Source organism: Pan paniscus, chromosome 2, assembly GCF_029289425.2.
Source record: "Pan paniscus chromosome 2, NHGRI_mPanPan1-v2.0_pri, whole genome shotgun sequence".
NCBI lineage: Eukaryota > Metazoa > Chordata > Mammalia > Primates > Hominidae > Pan > Pan paniscus.
In genome coordinates this window covers 119,774,309-119,795,125 of record NC_085926.1, presented here as the reverse complement: position 1 = coordinate 119,795,125, position 20,817 = coordinate 119,774,309, and the positions used below count along the sequence as shown (strand labels likewise).

The following is a 20,817-nucleotide window of genomic DNA, read 5'->3' as shown; positions in this document are numbered from 1 at the left end:
GACCAATCATTGATCCTCTCCACAGAAAAATACATATATGAACATACATATCAAATACTGTACAATCCCAAGGGGTTCACAGGTCCCTGAAGACTACATAGATGCCTATAGTATATGAGATTATCTGCAAGAGACAAATGTATGCAAAATATCTTTAACTTTACTTAATGATAAACATGAATTCATAATTAATAAATCTGCCAAAACTATTCTGAATCTATTTACATTTCTAATTATTCTACTGTTAGGATTAAAAAACTCTACTCTTTATTACCCATTATATCAAGCAGTGTTGTCTTTTGTCCTCACACACTTTTTAAAAAGTATATAACTTCCGAGTTTCAAGTGGTTTAGTTCCAGAATTAAAGAATTTGTTGAATAATCTCATGTTCATACTTTCTGTATGCTTCTAAATGTCAAACATATTCTCTTCCAAGTTGCTATGATTCCAGACTAAATAGTTCATTTCTCAGTTCTCCTTGGTTTGGAAACCCTACCACCAACTTTACCATTTATTTATTCTCTCTGGATTTCTTTCATCTATGCAATTTTTTCAGGTTTACAATGGAATTACTTATTATATTGCATGAAGAGTAGAAAACCATTTTCTACTTTGTATTTAATACCTTTTCTGCCAATGTTTATCGCTTTTCTGATTATTTTAACTGTAACATCACATAATGCCAATATTTTCATAAGGATCCACAATTATTATCATCAGTTTATTTTCCGGGATTTGAATGAATTCAACCAACTCCAAAACCCACACTGCTCATTAGCTCATCATTTAAGGACACAAAAAAGTGGTGTCATTTACAAACTTAGGATTTCACAATTCATTCCCTTATCTGGATATAAATAGTAAAACTAGTACTACTCCCAATTCAAAATTGATTCTAGTAGGTCCTGTTATTGAAACTCTTCTACCCGGTAAAGCACCTGTTGCTAAGCATTCAGCTTATCGTTGATAGAACATCCCATGCCCTTCCTACCACATGCCAGACTATCTTTTTGATAGTTTTTATTGCTAAACTCTGATAAATGCTGTTTCAAAGTCTGACTAAATTACATTCATTAGCACCCCTCGTACACATATGAATATAACTCTTCAACATTAATGGTGACTACTATTTATTCTCTACCCTGTGGCAAATATTGTTCCAGGTTGTTTATGCTATCTTATTTAATCCTTACACAAACCATGAAATGTAAATATTACTATTATCTTTTAGCCATAAGAAAACTGAGGTTGAGAGCTTAGAGAATGTTCCCAAAGTCACATTATATATATAGGTGGTGGAGACCAGGATTCACATCCGGGTTTGCCTGAAGTCTTATATCAGACAGGCAGAATTGCTCCTGTAAATAAAGGCAGAATATTACTTTCTCTCCAATGACATTGGCTTGAGGGTTGGTTATAAATTAGGTCCCCCTTATCTGCATGAACATCAGCTTCATACTATTCTACAATTTTCAAACCTCACTCTGAGTTCTTAAGAGTGAGGATTACATTGGAAATGAACCTGTCCTCAAGAATAATAAACAGTTTTATTTAAATAAATCTAAAATGATTCTGTGCCATTACCACACCTGCTTCAACAACAACAATAAAAGAAAATAAGGACTGAAAACCTTTCTAATAGTTCTGTCTTCCACAGGACTAAGTGTGTATTCAAACATGTATGTTTGTTTATTTATTATTGTTATTATTGTTGTTTTGCTTATTTTTGTTTATTTTCATTCTGGTAGCTGGATCATCTGATCCTCTGACTTTCAAGATACTGGCATTTTCAGAACCTTTATAAATGAAAGGCTTTGAAGGACCTGCAAGATTATTTTCAAAGGCAATTTTTTATTCATTTAAATTGGGATTTGTGCCCTACATAAGAGAATATATACCCAAATCATATAGAAATATATTCTTAAGCAAATTTTTATAATCTTAAGCCCTTGTAACTTGAAAAATTAATATTAAGACTATTGCATACCTGAGAAGGAAGAGAAAAGGAGAGAGTAGATACTATTTGAGAAAAAGGCATGGAGAAACCAGATAAAGACGCATATCACACTTCCGGAAAATGGGACTGAAGAGAGAGAGAAAATGCAGAGCCAGCACGGCACTATCTCATCGTGGGGAGCTCTGGATGAGAAAGTATATGATAAATAAGAATAAACAAGGGACACTGTTGAAGAGTTTCTGTTCACAAATATCTCACCCATTTATTCTACCAATTGGATGTTAATTTTGCTTTAAAAAAAAAACAACCCTTTTAGTAAATATATTCTTGCAGGGTTAAAACCAGTGGTTCTTCATACCTTTACTTTGAGTAACTATAACTAAATTGTCTACAACTTAAATAAACTTTTGGGAGAATGTATGTTTTAATTAGTTGTTTTGATTGAACCACAGAACATTTCAGAGTAAAAACCATAAAGGTCTCTAAACAACCCGAGTACAGAATGACTGAGAAAGGCGGAATGATGAGATATTAAGGAAGGGCAAGGCTGGGGAAAGGAAGTGAAAAAATACTTACAGTTTTACCACAGAAAAATGAGAAGTTATAATTCAGTGATCTTGAAGTTTCCTTCCCGCTCTACAATTCTATGACAGTTGTTATGCAAAAAACGAATGTCTTACACATAAAAACTTATATGCTATATTTTCCTTCCTGGAATCTATATCATCCAACTGCTAAAGCAAAAGAGCTCCTTTTTCTACTCCAACAACATAAAAGAGAATAATTTATTAAAACTAGTTCCAGAGGACATAAAGAAAACCAAAGGGTAGAAGTCATAGGGAGGTAAGCATCTTCCAAATAAAGAAATTAATAACACACCCTCGAATACTTTGATAATCAGTATTTGATAACTGAGTGAAATCTGGGGTCCAAAGAGATATACAGATCATTGGGATGGTTGAGAATTTCTCCCTTTGCAAAGAACACACCAAATAAGAACCCTCATCTGCCAGAGGTGAGAAAAAGTGATGAAAAGAGAGAATATTGCCCCACCAGCCTCAAGGCATTCAACTTCCCCGGCATTCGGTCCTTAGTCCCTTCCCATTTGTCACCTTATTATTTTCCTGTCCACCCTTGCATCATCCACCTGTCACGTCTGTCTCCACAGTCACCTCTACAGACTTTTTTTCACACTTTCCCTTCCTGTCTGCTGGTCTCAACGCTCTCTGTCCAGGGTTTACCCACATTTGCTCTACTCCGATTTCTTCCACCGACCCCCTAAGACTCCGAGCAGGATAGAGGATCGCGCTGCCTCCCCCCTCCCCGCCCCGTAGTCTCCAACAGTGTAAGGGGTACTGTGGGAACAAAACCCAGAGGGGTTTGTGCCTCTTCACCCCCATCCCGGGAGGCTCCCCCTCTATCCCCGGATGGTCCTCACTCACAGCGCACAGTGTGGAAGGCGCAGCGCGGCTGCTTCTCGAAACTCTCCCCTAACTTGAGAACCCGCTCGCGACGGTCTAGGTGTGAGAATCCCGCTGCGCTATTCATAATTACTCTCCTGCTTTGACTTTAACTCCGCCACCAGCGCTCACTATCTGCCACCTCAGCCTGAAGCAGCTGCACTTGATCCCGCCAGCCGTCACCCAGACTCCACCCCGCGCTCGACGCGCACCGCCCCACCGGGAGCGTCTCACGTTCTGATTGGCTTATTAGCAAAGGGCGCTCCGCCCCTTGACTCCGAGGCTCCTAGTCCCGCCTCCAGGCCCCTTCCCGCGTCGCGACGCACGCTGCCCCGGGAAGGCCGCGGCGCTGTAGTGCGGCGTGGGAGCCAGGTTCTTTAGTGGAAGAACGCGAAGCTAGGATGAGGTAACTTATCTGAGGTGGTGGCTGGGGAGGGAGAGGGCCCCAGGGCGCCTACCAGGAGGCCAGGACCCCAGGCTCCTGGACGAAGTCAGCCGGCTTGTAAGAGCTCTTAACGGGAGAATCGGCCTGCCCTCACGCCCACTCTGTAGAGATCTGGTGTGGAAACTGAGGCCTGGGGAGGTGCAGTGTCCAGGCACACGGCCTAGTGTCTTATCCAAGGCCTGGTAGCGCGAAAGCCGGGTCTAGAATCTGGAGTAAAGGAGCCCAGCGGCCCCAGAATCTCGGTCCTTAGACTTGAAGCGACGCTGTTACCTCAGTAATCGTTTTCTGACCTTTTTGTACCAGGGGAAGTTTCTTGTGGTCCTAGGACTGGAGAAGGGGATGTGTAGTGGGGAGGAGAAAGAGGATTCGGAGATAGCAACTGCAGACATTTAGGATCCGCCGCAACAGGATCGCACTGAATTTCCTTTTCATTTATTTTCCTCACAGTGATCCGTGGAGGCAGTAACAGGCGCGGCGAGGGAGACGTGATTCCCGAAGAATCAAGGCTGGGCCGGACCCGGTGGCCTGGCAACAGGGTAGTAGCCTTAAAATAGATAAATAATTGTCTTTTTGTGTCAAATTTCATGAATTTAATGTAAAGATGGGAGAAGTGTTGAATTATAGGAGAAACACTCAAGAGAAAGTTTACAGATGGTTTCCATAACAGGTGGTTTTTCAGGGTAATTATGCAATCCAACTGCACTCCCTCACCTTCTGCCTTAGGCACATTTGTCTATTGATTTTGGGGTAGGTGGTTATGTCTCCTTCAACCTGTCTGTGTAAATCCTACCCTTTGAAGGTGTGCCGAAGCTGTTTCATATCGTAGTTAAATGCTTTAAGGCAGATGGTGGCTCTAGTTTGAATCCCTGCTTTATACTTAACAGTGTGACTTTGTGCCAGCTAATTACATTCTCCAGAGTTTAAGTATGCTCATTGTTCAAATTGGGAAAAAAATAATAGTACCTGTTCCTTAGAGTTGTTGGAATGATTAAATGAGTTAATACATGAAAGCAATTAGAACCATTCCTGGAGCATGATAAGAGGTCTCCAAATGGTTATTATTTAAGGCCCAGCTCTACACTTATACTACATTTTAAGACCATCTTGGTGGCTGCCTTCTCTTCTAAATAGAATCATTCTAGGAGGTAGGAATTGCTATTTTGTTTACAGCAAGAAAAATGGTTCAGAGAAGCCCAGTCCTCTGACTTTATGGCCTGTATTCTTATCTGTGTCATCTATTTAGCATTTAACATATATCTGATATTCTTAAGTATATTTTTTTGTATGTGTGTGTGTGTACACATGTACATAAACATACTTTTCTTTCCCAACCAGAACAATAGCAGAGAGTATGTCTTGTGTAGAATCTTTGCATCCCCTGCATCTACCATACTGCTCTGCACATATTTGTTGATGACAATAATGATTTAGTGATGTTTTATTACGGTAGCCAGGAGGGCACAAACTGTTTCGAGCCTATTTTACGTTAGAGAGGCTTCCAACTATGAATCTGAGCTTTCTCTATTGTAACAAGAGAAAAACAGAAAGTCAAGAAATTGAGGCTCAGAATGCCTGAGGTTTGTGCATTTACTCATTCTTTCAACCTGTATTTAGCAAATCCTAGTACATGCCAGGTACTAGTCTAGCCACTGGGAATATAGTTGTGAACCAAAGATATAAGAAGGCAGCCAGCAAAGATGGTCTTAAAATGTAGTATGATGGTAGAACTGGGCTTTAATAATAACCATTTGGAGAGCTCTTACTATGTGCCAGGAATTGTTCCAATTGCTTTCATGTATTAACTCATTTAATCATCTCTAAGGGATAGGTAGGTTGCCCTCATGAAGCTTACCTTCTGAGGTGAATTTTCTCCAAACATATATTAAAATGAACTATGTTGTACTAGCTCAAGAATAGACAAACAGATTAAATTACTAGAAACTAAGTAGAGTCCAAAAAGATACCCTGTGTATGTGTATGTATACATAGTGCATGAAAATGTGACGTTTCAGATTGTTTCTGTTATGTCTATTCATAACTAGTTACCTTATGAATTTATGACTACTGTGTGCATTTTTTAATCCATCAATAACTTTAACATTAAAAATTAGATTCTTATATGACACCATTCACAAAAATACCTTACTTTAGAAGATATGTAAGGAAAACAAAACCAAAAAAACATGAAGATTTGGAGAATGTTTTTTACCTCTTGGGTTAGAGAGGACCTTTCTAAACAGGACACAAAAGACAGATGCCATAGAGGAAAAGATTGTTATATTTCATATGTAAAAATTGTAAAAATGGCTGGGCGCTGTGGCTCATGCCTGTAATCCCAGCACTTTGGGAGGCCGAAGTGGGCAGACCACTTGAGGTCATGAGTTCAAGACCAGCCTGGCCAACATGGTGAAACCCCATCTCTACTAAAAATACAAAAATTAGCTGGGCACGTTGGCACACGCCTGTAATCCCAGCTACTCGGGAGGCTGAGGCATGAAATCACTTGAACCCAGGAGGTGGAGGATGCAGTGAGCTGAGATTGCACCACTGCACTGCAGCCAGGGTAAACAGAGTGAGACTCTCTCTCAAAAAAAAAAAAAAATTGTAAAATTATGGTAAAGACCCCATAGTCAAATTTAAAAAAATAAATGACAAGGAGAAAATTTTACAGCCAATATAAAAGAGAAAAGATTCCTATCCATGTATGAAAAGCTTCTGCAAAAGAATAAGACAAACCGGTAGAAATATAGTCAAGGGATATGAATAGAAAACACATAAAAGAAATAATGGCCAGTGAACACGAAATGTGCCTGACATCCCTAATAATCAAAGAAATACAAATTAAAACACAATCATACCAATTTTCATCTAACAGATTGGCAAAAATGTAAAGGATCATGTGTATATTCATTGCAGTGTTGCTTGTAATAGCATACAGCTTGAGTGACCTTCAGTAGAGGTGATGTTTAAATATATTTTGCTGCATTCTTAAAAGGAAATGTAGCATAATGCAGCCATTTGGAAAGAATGAGATAACTATATGCACTCTCTTTGAAAGTTTTGTGACTATTATGTGCCGGGAGTTGCACTGGGCTTTCTTTAAGGTATTTTCAGCAAACCTGTCTTTTAATGATTTATATTGTACCTAATAAGAGATACATGAATGGAAAAACAGTTTTTGCTCTCACATCATGACAATCAACACAAAAGACTTCTGTGACCAAATTTGTGGAGTTTTCTTCCACCAACAAGCAAGCAATCAATTCTGCAGCGGACACCAGCTGGGTATCATCTAATTCAATTCTGACACTGTCTACTTGGAGATAGGGTCAGATCCCTTAGGTTTAGGGCTTAGTCCTGCAAGAGTGACCCCCATTTCTGATGCCAATCCAAGCCCTAAGTTGTTTTACCTGTGCTTCTGACTGACCAGCTACACATGAGGAATCCTATTAATACACACCTTGGGGTGTATTAATTTGCTAGAGGAGCTAACAAAACTGAGGGAAACATGTTTTCCAGTTTATTATAAAGATATTACAGAGACCCTGGGCAACATGGAGAAACCCTGTCTCTACTAAAAATACAAAAAATTAGCCGAGCGTCATGGCTTGCAAGTGTAGTCCCAGCTACTTGGGAGGCTGAGGTGGGAGAATCACCTGAACCTGAGAAGTCTAGGCTGCAGTGAGCCATAATTGTACCATTGTCCTCCAGCCTGGGCAACAGGAGTGAGATCCTGTCTCCAAAAAAAAAATAAATAAATAAATAAAAAATACTAGGATACAAATGAAGAGATGCATACTGTGAAGTATGGGAAGGGGCACAGAGCTTCCGTGTCCTCCCTGCCTGTGATATCCAGGAAATTCCTCCAGGAACTTCCACATGTTCAGCTATCCAGTAGCTCTTTGTACCCTATCCTCTTGAGCCTTTTATGGAGATTTCAATGGATAGGCATGACTGAAGCATGGACAATCATTTTGGAAATGTGATTGGACAAAAAAGATATGATCTGATACTAATAGACTGAGTGGGGAAACCCAGCAAGGCCTGTCTGGTCAGATTCTTCTTGGCTTCTCTGTTCAGCATTCCTTCCAGGATATAGGGCAAGACCCATTCTGAAACAGGGGTCTTATGACCTACAGCTAGACAAGATAGGTCAGAGAAAGGCAGGGATGATTAGAGTTCTGCTTTGGAGAGAAGGAGCAGGTGAAAGGAGAAGAGGAGAAAGTCAGAAATAGATTCTGTTTTCTGAGGCCTAAAGCACCCTAACATAACAAGACTGTAACAAAGGCTATGGGAGTTATGAGCCAGAAACTGTGGACAAAAACATATATATGTATATGTATATATGTATGTATGGAAATGATCACAGGCTCTATCTACTTCATAGCCCTGTTGTGAGGATTAGACAAGACAGTGTATAGTATATTAACATAGTGCTTAGCTTATATTAAACAGTTGATACATGTTAGCTTTACTATAAATAAGGAAATACGCTTTTATTATGTAAGGATATCTTTGAGCTTCAAATGCTTTAAAACTTTTTTTTTTAGAGACAGGGTCTTGCTTTGTTGACCAGGCTAGTCTTGAACACCAATTCTCAAGCGATTCTTCAGCCTTAAACTTTTTTTACATAGAGAAAGTTTTAGCAACAAATTAGGATGTGGACCTTGTTTTTTAATGTTAGGAGAATTGATTTTATTCAATATACTATTTACTTATTTATTTATTATTATTGTTATTATTATTTTGAGACAGAGTCTAGCTCTGTCACTCAGGCTGGAGTGCAGTGATGTGATCTCGGGTCACTCAACCTCCACCTCATAGGTTCAAGCTATTCTGCCTCAGCCTCCTGAGTAACTGGGATTATAGGCACGCGCCACCATGCCCAGCTGATTTTTTGTATTCTTAGTAGAAATGGGGTTTCACCATGTTGGCCAGGCTGGTCTTGAACTCCTGACCGCAAGTGATTCACCCACCTTGGCCTCCCAAAGTGCTGGGATTATAGGTGTGAGCCACTGCCCCTGGCCTTATTCACTATACTATTTAGAAGCAATCTTTGATTATCTTATATTTATGTAACATTTCTGAGCATTAGTGTGTTGAAGGTCAGTGCTTCACTAGGAGGGCTCACAGGACTCAGAATATAGTGTACTTACAGCTATGATTTATTACAGTGAAGGGAAATAAAGCAAAATCAGCAAAGGGAAAAAGCATATTGGGGGAAATCAGGTCCAAACTTCTGAGTTCTCTCCCAGTGGAGTTACGTAGGATATGCTTAATTCCTCCAGCAACTAGCTATGACAACATGTTTGAAGTGTTGTCTACCAAGGAAGCTCAACTAGACACTCAGTGATCAGAATTTTTATTGGAGGATGGCCACATAGGCACCCTCTATATAGGTACTCTCGACTGGCATGTACCAGAATTCTAAGACTCCTGGAAGGAAGGCGGATATTCAGCATGAACCACATTGTTTTTCATAAACAGTTTTAGGCACAGGGAGCCACTCTTATCAGAGAATGGCAGAAACCCTCCTGAAATCTAAGTTCTAGATGCCAGTCAAAGGCCAACCTTGTAAGCACACCTTTGAAAGTATAGTAGTCTTAGGCCTGTCATGTTAGCTCTTTTTTGCAGTTCTTCTTGTGTGATTAAAGGAAGTTAATTCCTATCCTAGAATTATTGTGCAGATTAGAGAGAGAATGTGAAGCTCCTATCACAGTTCCTGACTCTTAGTGAGTGCACAATAAACAATACCTGCTATAGCTGTTACATGTGAGGTATAGGAATCTTGAGCTCTTTTACACTGGTTAGAAAAACCAGTTTTCTGTAAGGAAGAAATGAAAAAATCTACATTCTGCTTCTCAAACAAGGCAAGAAAAGCTGTTTTTATTTATATTGAAATTATATTTCAAACATTATTTAGGTAGTGAACATTTCCTGGCTTTTTGACCTTTATTCTCTGATTCTGTTAAAATATAGGTAATAAGAGAAATGAAGCCAACAGGTACAGACCCAAGGATCTTATCTATAGCTGCTGAAGTTGCAAAAAGCCCTGAGCAGAATGTCCCTGTTATACTGTTGAAGTTAAAAGGTAAGAAAATCTTTTTGTGATTAGATAGCATTTTAAGTGAAAAATGGTTCCATCGTTGGTACAATTTTAACATTTCTTTTAAATTTGTTCAGAGAAGTCTTAACACTATAATAGAACAGTAATTTTTCCTTCTAATATATTTTTAGTGATTATTCAACATATAAAAACACAAATAGCTCCTGGATGTATTAAGCAAAAATAAATATATCTTATTTCCTTTTGCCTTAGAAATAATAAACATCACACCTTTAGGAAGCTCAGAGTTGAAGAAAATCAAACAAGATATATATTGTTATGATCTCATTCAATATTGCCTCTTGGTCCTCAGTCAAGATTATTCTCGAATCCAGGGTGGTTGGACTACAATTTCCCAGCTTACACAGATATTAAGGTAAAATAAAGCAGTAAGTCAGCTGTTCTTGAGGGATGTAGTAGTTGATTCTGATTTTCAACATTTGCTTTTTATTTATCTGCCTAACAAGCATTGGCAACCTCCTGTTGTAGGTTTTGTTTGTACTTTTCCTTCATATTATATGTTATTATTCATAATTTTACTTCAGATTATTTGACTGTCTAAAATTTTCCTCCACAAGCTTAATGAAGATGGTGATCATTTTTTTTCTCACCACTGAATTCCAAGTGCCTAATATACTCTTTATTGATTAAGGAATTTTTAAAGAAGTGAAGAAATTAAGGCACTGGCTCTGTACCTGAGAAACTTAAAATAGAGATTGGGTGACAGTCATGTAAGTATATGATACAAAGCAGAATGAAATCAGTGCTAAAATGAAAGTATGCAAGCAAGTACTATAGGAGAACTGATAAAGAAACATTTTATTTCACTATATCAACGTAGCTATCAACTGTGTATTTCATTAAGCAACCCAAATACTGTCAATAAAATTTAGAAGTAGAATTTACTGATCTACTGCCATGCTAGAAATTAATAGAAGAGAAATAAACATTTTTTAAAGGAGGTAGTAAAATAAACCAGATGTTCTTAGTGCCTAAGCTACTTCCTGATTAATAAGTGAAAGTGTGTATTTACTAACTGGATCCTAGCCTTCTTTTTTTGTTTTTCCTAAATAAGCCATTTGAATTTAATAAGCTATTCCCACTGAAAGGGTTTGTCTTGGATGCTAGATTTCTAAGCTGCTTAATCCTACTGTGTTACTTGGTAAAGGCCAAATTTAAAGTACACAGTTACAAAGAACAGTTGAAAAATATATGTGATATTCTTTTTCATACTTTAATTTTCAAGATTGATTTTCTTAAGTAAATAAAGCCTTATGTTTTTGTTTTGATTCGATATGCTAGTTTATGATGATATTGATTAAGCCAGGCTCTCGGGTGGAATTCAAGACTTAAGAAATTCCCATGTTTCTGAATGCACAAATAAACATAATTTCATTTGTTAATCTTCTCAATCAAAAAAGATACTTTTAAGTAATTAACTTTAGGAACCAAAGAGAAAAGAAAAGCTGATACATGTGAGCATTAGCCCATTAACTTTAGGAACCCAGGTGCAAATAAACAACAACAACAAAAAAAAGTGATACATGTAAATATTAGCCACTTAGGTTTTTTTTTAACTTTTATTTTAGGTTCAGGGGTACATGTGGAGGTTTGTTTTATAGGTAAATTGCATACTCAATGTTTGTTCTCACTTATAAGTGAGAATATGCAGTGTTTGGCTTTCTGTTCTTGTGTTAGTTCACTTAGGTTAATGGCCTTCAGCTCCATCCATGTTGCTGCAAAGGACATGATCTTGTTCTTTTTTATGGCTGCATAGTATTCCATGGTATATATGTACCACCCCAAAGAAATATACCATTTTCTTTATCCAGTCTGCCATTGATTACTTAGATTTTTAACATACTCAATACATAGTTGTTATTGCTTATTAGTGTCCATACATTTTGTTGAAAAGACTCAAACAGCAGTTTTTGTTCATTAGAGTACACACATAGAGACCATTCTTGGGTTTGAGGCTCTTTTGAATGTTAGTTTACAGAAAAACCTTTTATTATTGGGACTTCTGACTTATGTTCAGGAAATGACTTTTATGTACAATTTTAAGAGGACCTTTTTCTCTAAGTGACTTTCTCTCCTCTAATGTATATTGTAAAGTGTTCCTACTAGAGTTAGGTTTTGCCGTTTGTCCTTCTGATATAAGGAATATGCAAGTTAGTATTTTGCAAAAAGTAGATCTATTGGAAGGTAAAATTGGTATGAAATTAGTGTTTGGTTTCCTTATGTATCCCTTGCAAACAAATCCTACTTGGGCATTTTTCAGCTATTAGGTGTCTAAAATGTATTAGTTAACACAAATGCTTTTCATAAATTAAACTCTCAAGGTATCCTGTAGCTTTGAGAATGATTATAGCCAATTCACTGAAAACTTAGCTTCTCTTTATTGTGAGCCAAGTGTCTTTTATTTGCTGAATGAGCTGATATGTAGGTTTTTAGGATACATAAATCCCAGACCTAAGTACAAGCATGGTCCATACCACTGTTTACTTTTCTAGAAAGTTGTTAGACTAATTTTTCAACAAAAATTCTTTATTGGCTTGGTAACAAAAGAAGCATACTAAAAATTCTCAATAAGGCACAGTGTCTCTAGAAGCTTGAGCATTCAACATAAACTTCTAATTAACACGAACTTGTGCTCTTATTTCAGCCATTGCTGTGTGGACTTGGAGCCAGGAGAAGATGCAGAGGAATTTTACAATGAATTACTTCCATCAGCTGCAGAAAATTTTCTAGTTTTGGGGAGACAATTACAAACATGTTTTATCAATGCAGCTAAGGTATGTGTTTATTTAGTCTTTTGTAGCTAAATCAGTTTAATTCTTAAGAAGCTGTTCTGTTATTTTTTAAATGTGCAATATTTGGCTGAAAGTACAATTAAAGTAGTGAATTTAAACATTTTCAAAGTTACAACCTTCCAAAAATCATCTCTATGTTTGAAAAATTTTTAATGCTGACTGAAGCTTGCCATTTGATTTTTTGAAGGATCTGCCTTGCTACTTTACTTGTTGGGCAGCACCCATAGACAATTATTTCCATAACATCTTTCTAAACATACTTTTTACTTAAATTAACAGTAGAGGAAAGTATGTTCTCTAGGGCTAGGGCTTTTCTAAGTAGCTCCAGTAGTGAAGAATAAAGGTGAACTTCCTATTCGATCTCTCTTATCTTCTCCAGTCAAAATATTCAACCCAAACATAGGGGTCTTTTCAAGTATTTCTTGGTTGCATTATGCTAGATGCTATACATGTGCTCTTTTTTTGACCCAGGGATTTAGAAGTGTGTTGCTTAATTTCCAAATATTTGAAGATCTACTAGATACTTTATTGTTATCAATTTCTAATTTAATTATGTTTTGGTCAGATAACATTCTCTATATCATTTCAATCCTTTGGAATTTTTTCAGACTTGTTTTATGGCCCTCCCCATATGTTTTATCTTTGTGAATGTTCGTTAAAAGAAACTTTTGTGGGCCGGGCTCACACCTGTAATCCCAGCAGTTTGGGAGGCCAAGGCGGGCGGATCACCTGAGGTTGGGAGTTTGAGACCAGCCTGACCAACATGGAGAAACCCTGTCTCTACTAAAAATGCAAAATTAGCCGGGCGTGGTGGCACATGCCTATAATCCCAGCTACTTGGGAGGCTGAGGCAGGAGGATCACTTGAACCCAGGAGGCGGAGGTTGCAGTGAGCCAAGATAGTGCCATTGCTCTCCAGCCTGGGCAACAAGAGCAAAACTCCATCTGAAAAAAAAAAAAAAAAGAAAAGAAAAAGAAACCTTTGTTTTGCACAGTTCCATCTTAACTGAAACTCGTGCATGTCAGAACCATGCAAAGGTTTTGATATGCACAGGTTTTATTTAATATGGTGCCATGCAAAAGCTAGGACTACTTGTATACCCAAATGTGAACTCTGCAGTTGTATGTAATGTTCTATAAGTGTTAATTAGGTCAATTTGGTTAGTAGAGTTGTTGAAGTCTTCTAAATTCTCTTTTTTTTTTTCTTGTCTACAGTTCTACTTTTTAGTGAGCAAGGGTATTAAAATTTCCAACTATGGTTGCGGATTTGTCTAATTCTGTCTTTAGTTCTATATGGTTTTGCTTCATGTATTACAAAGCTCTGTGATTAGATACATACACATTTAGGAATATTATATCTTCTGGATGAATTAAAGTTATTATCATTATGAACTGGTCTTTTTTTTTTTTTTTTTAACCTTACTCATGGACTCAGGTCACATGAAATGATATTTATCTCTGATAATAGACCTTATCTTGAAGTCTACTTTGTTTACTATTACGAATATTGCCACTCCAGTTTTCTTATGATTAGTGTTTACATGATACACTTTCTGCAGTTTCACCTTTCATGGTTTCAGTTACCCATGGCCAATAGTGGTTCAAAAATATTAAATGGAGAATTCCAGAAATAAACAATTAAATTTTAAATGGCATGCTGTTCTCATAGCATGATGAAGTCTCATAGTGTCCTTCCCAGGATGTGAAGCACCCCTTGACCAGCATATCAGCACTGTACAGGCTACCTGCCAGTTGGTCACTTAGTAGCTGGTCTCAGTTTTCAGATTAAAAAAAAAAAAGTATATATAGGGTTCAGTACTATCCACACCTTGAGGCATCCACTGGGGGTCTTGGAATATGTCTTCCATGGATAAGGGGGAGACTATTGTACATCATTTCTCAACCTTTACTTTTTAACCTCTGTCTTGTACTTAAAATGAGTCTGTTTTAAATAGCATATTGTCAGGTCTTGCTTTTTCGTCTAGTCTGACAAGCTGTTGTTTTAAAGGGTATCATTTACTTGCACTTAATCTAATTTGTGCTATGGTTAGGTTTAATTCTACCATTTTGCTATTTTTAAGAAATTTGTTCCCAGTTTCTATCTTTTGTGCTATTTTGTCATGTATTTTACTTTTACATATATTATGAAATCTACCATGTGTTATTTTTACTTTAAATAGTGTATTGACTTTTCAGTAATTTAAAGAAATGAAAGAAAAATGATTTTTTTATATCTACTATGTCTGGTTGTCTTTATTCCTTCAAACAGATCTGAATTTTCATTTGGTATCATTTCCTTTAAGCCTGACAACCTCCTTTAGCATATCTTACAGTGCAATTCTGCTGGTAATGAATTCTCTCAGCTTTTTGGTTATCTGAAAATGTCTTCATGATGCCTTCACTTTTGAGGAATATTTCTGTTGCATGTGTATAATTCTACTTCATCAATTTTTTTCCCCCTTTTTGCACTTTAAAGATTTTTTTCCATTGTCTTCTGGCATCTTTTGTTTCTGATGTAAATTCAGCCTTCATTCTTCTTGTCATTCTCCTATACATATTGCACCTTTTTATCTTTGGCTTCTTTAAGATGTTCTCTTTGTTTGGTTTATTTTGTTTTATTTTCAGCAATTTTACTTTGATGACCCTTGTTGTAGATTTCCTGATGTCTATCTTGCTTGGAGGTCCTGAGTTTCATGTGTCTGAGTTAATGTATTCATATTAAGAAAATTTTCAGCTAATATTTTTTCAAATACTTTTGTTTGCCCTATTCTCTCTACCTTCACTCTGGGACTTCTGGTTGTTGAGGCTGCCTTCATCCTTTTCTTGTTGTTGTTGTTTACTTCAGTTTCGATAATTTCTATTGTTCTGTCTTCAAGTACACTGACCCTATCTTCTACAGTGTCTAATGTGCTAATAATCCTACCTAGTGAATTTTTCATTTCATATATTGTATTGTTCTATGATTTTTATTTGCTTCTCTTATTGATTGTTTACCATATTTATTATAGTTATTTTTAAGTTGTTGTTTTTAAATCCAATACCTGGATCATTTGAGAGTCTTTTTATTATCTGTTTTTTCTCTTAATACTGGGTCAAATTTTTCTGCTTCTTCACATCTCTGTTAATCTTTTGTTTTATAATGGTAACTGTGAATGACACATTGTAGAAATTCATATCTTCCTCTGAAGACTTGAGAGCAGTTAAATTCTGGCAGATCAATTGTTCCTGTGGAGGCTTGGTTTTAGCCTTTCTTTGGAGAGGTTTACTTCAGTTTTGCTATTAGAGTATTGCCCTTAGTCCTGGTTCACAGTCCTTATACCTAAGGTGAGATCCTTCTGTGGTTTAAATGGAAAGCCCACCATGTTAACCCAGACCATCTGACTTGGAAGAACCTAAACTCCAAACTCTGTATACCCAGCACTAGGCAAAAGATGAAATTGCTGGTAATTTCTTTCAGCCTTTCAGCTGTAGATTCTTCTGGGCTATGTACAGTTTAAGAGTCAAGAATTCAATGGAAGTTTGTATATAGATTTTGAAGCTCTCTACTTTGTGGATCACTTCTTTAACTGTTCTGGCAGCCCCAAGCTCCAAATTCTGACTCCTCAGCCAAGTTATACTGCAACTTCTTATTTGAACTCTTTTCCCTATGTTGATAAACACACACTGGGAAAAGCCAGGCATATTAGTCAGGTTTCTCCAGAAAAACAGAACCAATAGAAGATATATGGAGAGAGAGAAAGAAAGAGAAAGTGCTTGATTATAAGGAATTGGCAATTATGGAGGCTAACAAGTCCTGAGATTTGCAGTTGGTAAGCTAGAGACCCAGGAGAGCTGATGGTATAGTCTGAGTTTAAAGGCCTTAGAATCAGGAGAACTGATAGCATAGTGCCAGTCCAAATGCCAGCAGACTCGAGATCCATGAAGAAGCAGTGTTTCAGTTTGAGTCTGAAGTCAGGAAAAACTGATGTCCCAACTCAAAGGCAGTCAGGCAAGAGGAATTTCCCTTTATGTGGGAGAGGGTCAATCTTTTGTTCTACTCAAGCCTTCAACTGATTGTATGAGGCCCACCCACATTAAGGAAAGCAATCTGCTTTACTCAGACTAAAAATTTAAATGTTAAACTCATCTAAAAATACCCTTACAGAAACACCCAGAATATCTTTGACAATCACACAAGATAAATTTAGATTTCAGTCAGTACATTTTATTTCAGGATCATGTCTGTGTGCCTTTGCTTGCTATCTAAAACCTTCAAACAATTGCTTTTTATATTTTTTCCTGAGTTTATACATTTGGTCAGCAAAAGCTTAGGTCAACAAACTATGGCCTGTGGGCTAAATCCAGCTTATTTTTAAAAATTAAGTTGTATTGGAACACAGCTGCACCTATTTGTTTATATTATCCATGACTACTTTCACTATAGCCACAGAGTTCAGTAGTTTCTAGAGACTATAATGCCTAAAATATTTTCTGGCTCACAACTAACAGGAAAGTAAGTTCTATAAAGGGGAAGAGTAGGGAACAACCAATGTGAACAAGAGTGATTCCAAAAAGCTTTGTGGAGCCAATGGTACCTGGTCTATCTATCTCTAAAGCATGGATGAGATTTGGAAATATGAGGGCATTACAGGCAGCGGAAATGGACAAGACCAGGAAAGAGGAATAAGTATGACATCTTTGAGTCCCAGTGCAGATTCCTACCAGAGTTAGATAGAGTATTCTCATTCAGAAAGATTGAAGGCAGATGCAGTGGCTCACGCCTGTATAATCCCAGCACTTTGGGAGGCTGAGATGGCAGGATCACTTGACCCCAGGAGTTCAAGACCAACCTGGGCAACATAGCAAGACCTAGCCAAGTGTGGTTGCACATGCCTGTCTTCCTAGCTACTCAGGAGGCTAAGGCAGGAGGATTGCTTGAGCCCAGGAGCTCACGGCTGCAGTGAGCTATGATCACGTCACCGCACACCAGCTTTGGCAACAGAGCAAGATCCTATCTCTTTAAAAAAAAAGAAAAAAAGAAAAAAAAGGAAAAAACAGAAAAAGTTTGAACTTGATTCTACAATAGTGAAGAGGCTTTTTTTTTTAGGAGACATAAGAGTATGCTGGAGAGAGCGGAAGAAGAGACCATTTTAAATTATTGCAGTAAGCTAGAAGAACTAAGGTGATAAGTGTCTTGACTCACTATGACTTTGGAAAAATAGAGGGTCAAATGAAATATTAAGAAAAAAATTGTAAGAATATAAAAGGTGTACTATCAGACACTGCTTTTATACAGATAATATATAATATATTAATGATGAGTCTAAGTTGAGTCTAAGGTTTCAAGGCCCTACAGATGTTTAAGAGAAGTGATAAGCCAGAGGTAAAAACTGGGAAAAAGGATGCAATCCCTTTGAAGTTAGTTGCATTTTCAAGTGGAAATGTCTAGGATGGAATTGAAGTTGGATTGAGAGATCAGGACTATGGCTATAGGTTGGAAAGTCCTCTTATGAATGCTAATTAAAACTTTGAAGAGGAGCGTACTAGAGGATGAGCTTTCCTAGGGATGTGGTGTAGAGATAATATCTGAAGGCTGTGTTCAGAGCCTTAGAGATGTCTGACATAGATGCAATGTATTTGGGCAAATTGAGGAATTATGGCTCAATATGCTAGATGGATGAAGAAAACTGAAGGCAAAGAAGTTGAGGCCATTTTTAATTTTTTAATAAATATTTGTCATCTCGAAGAGATGAATTTGCTAGGTGCTCTACCTGCCATTTAAATAATTTAAGTAGTGATGTCTAGTACATGGCCTCATGGTCTGTTCTGCATGGTATAATATGGTAGCCATTAACCCTGTGTATCAGTTGAGCAATTGAAATGTACCTTTGTAACTGAGGAACTGAAAATTTTATTTAATTTTAATTATTTTAAATTTAAAAATTGATGATCAATTCTGTTAGGAAACTTAAGTGTGTTTGGAACAACTTGAGTATGTGAATCTACTTTTACAACTGTAAGTTTTATAAAATCTAAATACATACCAAGAATTTCTAATGAAAATTTAGCCTCCAAGTAGAGATCTGCTCCAAGTATAAATATTCACCAGATTTCAAAGAAATACCAAAAATTTTTTATATATATTCCATGCTAAAAATGCTAATATAAAATATATTGTTATTTGTTTTACCTATTTCTTTTTACTCTTTAAAAACATTGCTACTAGAAAACTTAACATTATCTAGATGGCTCACATTATATTTCTATTGGATGGCAACACTATAGAGTTAGATTACTCATGAGTAAAAATCATTCAAAATTCAGCATGATATTTGTTTCAGGTATGTTCATTCTCTTAAAACAAGACTAATAAAGTTGAAAAAGCATAATTATTAATTACTATGTTTAATAAGTACATAATTGGGTATAAGATATTAAAAATATGAATAACTAGATACTTTTAGGTACTTATTGCATTATTCTTTATGTCAGGGGTCCCCAGCCCCCAGGCCACAGACTAGTACTCATCCATGGCCTGTCAGAAACCCAGCCACACAGCAGGAAGTAAGTGGCGGGCAAGTGAGTGAGCAAAGCTTCATCTGTATTTACAGCCACTCCCCATTGCTCACATTACCGCCTGAGCTCTGCCTCCTGTCAGATCAGCGGTAACATTAGATTCTCATAAGAGCATAAATCCTATTGTGAACTGTGCAGGTGAGGGATCTAGGTTGCAGGCTCATTATGAGAATCTAATGCCTGATGATTTGTCACTATCTCCCATCACTCTCAGATGAGACTCTCTAGTTGCAGGAAAACAAGCTCAGGGCTTCTACTGATTCTACATTATGGTGAGTTGTATAATTATTTCATTATGTATTACAATGTAATAATAATATAAATAAAGCACACAATAAATGTAATGGGCTTGAATCATCCCCAAAACATCCTTCCCCTTGACCCCCTAGTTCATGGAGAAATTATCTTCCATGAAACCGGTCCCTGGTGCAAAAAAGGTTAGAGACCACTGCTTTAAGTAATTTTAAACACAGTTCTCTAACTTTAAGTTGATTTTCCTTATTGAAAGGCGCTTTTAAAAGTTGCTGTTTGCTTCCACCCTCACAACATATTCCCAGTTTATTTACTTAGCTTCAGATTTAGGTCCTCTTAAGCTTTGTCTGAATGCCTAGCTTCTGACTGCCTTCTAAATTTAACTTTTTCTTCATTTACACACTGATTCTAGGTGCCTTTCTGGTTCTTATTCGTGGTCATCTTCTGACCTTTATTGCCTGCACCTGCATGCATTTGACATATAGATATTATAATCTCTCTTTTAAAATCTGTTCAGGTTTTTTTGGTAATACTTATCAATTATCAATCATTCTCTTGCTTGTTTTCTTGTTTGTTTTTCCTAAAAGTGTTTACTCTCTCCTTTGGGCTCTATCTTCAAGTTGTCTAATAACTACAAGCTCACATGTCTTTAGTACTACCTTGACTTCTAGCTGCTGGGCCCTGCCCTAAGTCCGGTTTACTTACATACTTCTCTCTTCTTTTGGCTTCCCTGTTTGAAGACAGTTTCTTAGCTCCATATGGGGAATGTAGCAGGATTATTTTGCTCCAAGATGTCATTTGATTTTTTTAAAAATGATATTTCCTCACTAGGTACCCGCAAGTGGGAATCCAAAAATAAGTAATGAGAAGAGTGGAACTGGGCATTAATGAATACATTATATTAATATGCAAACTATTTTTACCTTTTGACAGCAGAGGTTCATCTTAGAATTTATAAGAAGTGATAAGTCTACAAGGCTGAAACTCCTTTACCTTAGAAGAGTTCTTGGCTATATGTACGTTTGGGCCTACTACTATATCAGAGCTTGAGCAGATTCACAACTTTTGTCAATTATGGACAGATATTAATAACTCAGTCACTTGACTTACTCTGTTCAGGCTGCTGTAACAAAATACCATAGACTTGGTGACTTAAAGACATTTATTTCTTATAGTTCTGGAGACTAAGAAGTCCAAGATCAAGAAGCCAACAGATCCACTTCCTCATG

At 37.1% G+C, this 20,817-nt stretch overlaps 2 protein-coding genes across 4 annotated transcripts in view; one reads left to right on the top strand and one right to left on the bottom strand.

The window, feature by feature from the left end:
* The window catches only part of EAF2 (ELL associated factor 2), a 51,479-nt gene extending 47,855 nt beyond the window's left edge, over nucleotides 1-3,624 (bottom strand). Inside the window, exon 1 of one of the 2 annotated variants that reach the window (XM_003825179.3) lies at nucleotides 3,401-3,624. In XM_003825179.3, coding sequence (XP_003825227.2) covers nucleotides 3,401-3,506 — 106 coding nt within the window. In that variant the 5' untranslated portion in view covers nucleotides 3,507-3,624. The remainder of the gene's footprint in view (nucleotides 1-3,400) is intronic. The other variant, XM_034957178.3, reaches the window with a different exon arrangement.
* A 67-nt stretch (nucleotides 3,625-3,691) lies between these two features.
* Nucleotides 3,692-20,817, top strand: part of IQCB1 (IQ motif containing B1) — a 64,802-nt gene continuing 47,676 nt past the window's right edge. Inside the window, exons 1-5 of one of the 2 annotated variants that reach the window (XM_003825177.5) lie at nucleotides 3,692-3,824; nucleotides 4,311-4,399; nucleotides 9,843-9,954; nucleotides 10,183-10,345; nucleotides 12,635-12,764. In XM_003825177.5, the coding sequence (XP_003825225.1) occupies nucleotides 9,855-9,954; nucleotides 10,183-10,345; nucleotides 12,635-12,764 (393 nt within the window). In that variant the 5' untranslated portion in view covers nucleotides 3,692-3,824; nucleotides 4,311-4,399; nucleotides 9,843-9,854. The remainder of the gene's footprint in view (nucleotides 3,825-4,310; nucleotides 4,400-9,842; nucleotides 9,955-10,182; nucleotides 10,346-12,634; nucleotides 12,765-20,817) is intronic. The other variant, XM_003825178.6, reaches the window with a different exon arrangement.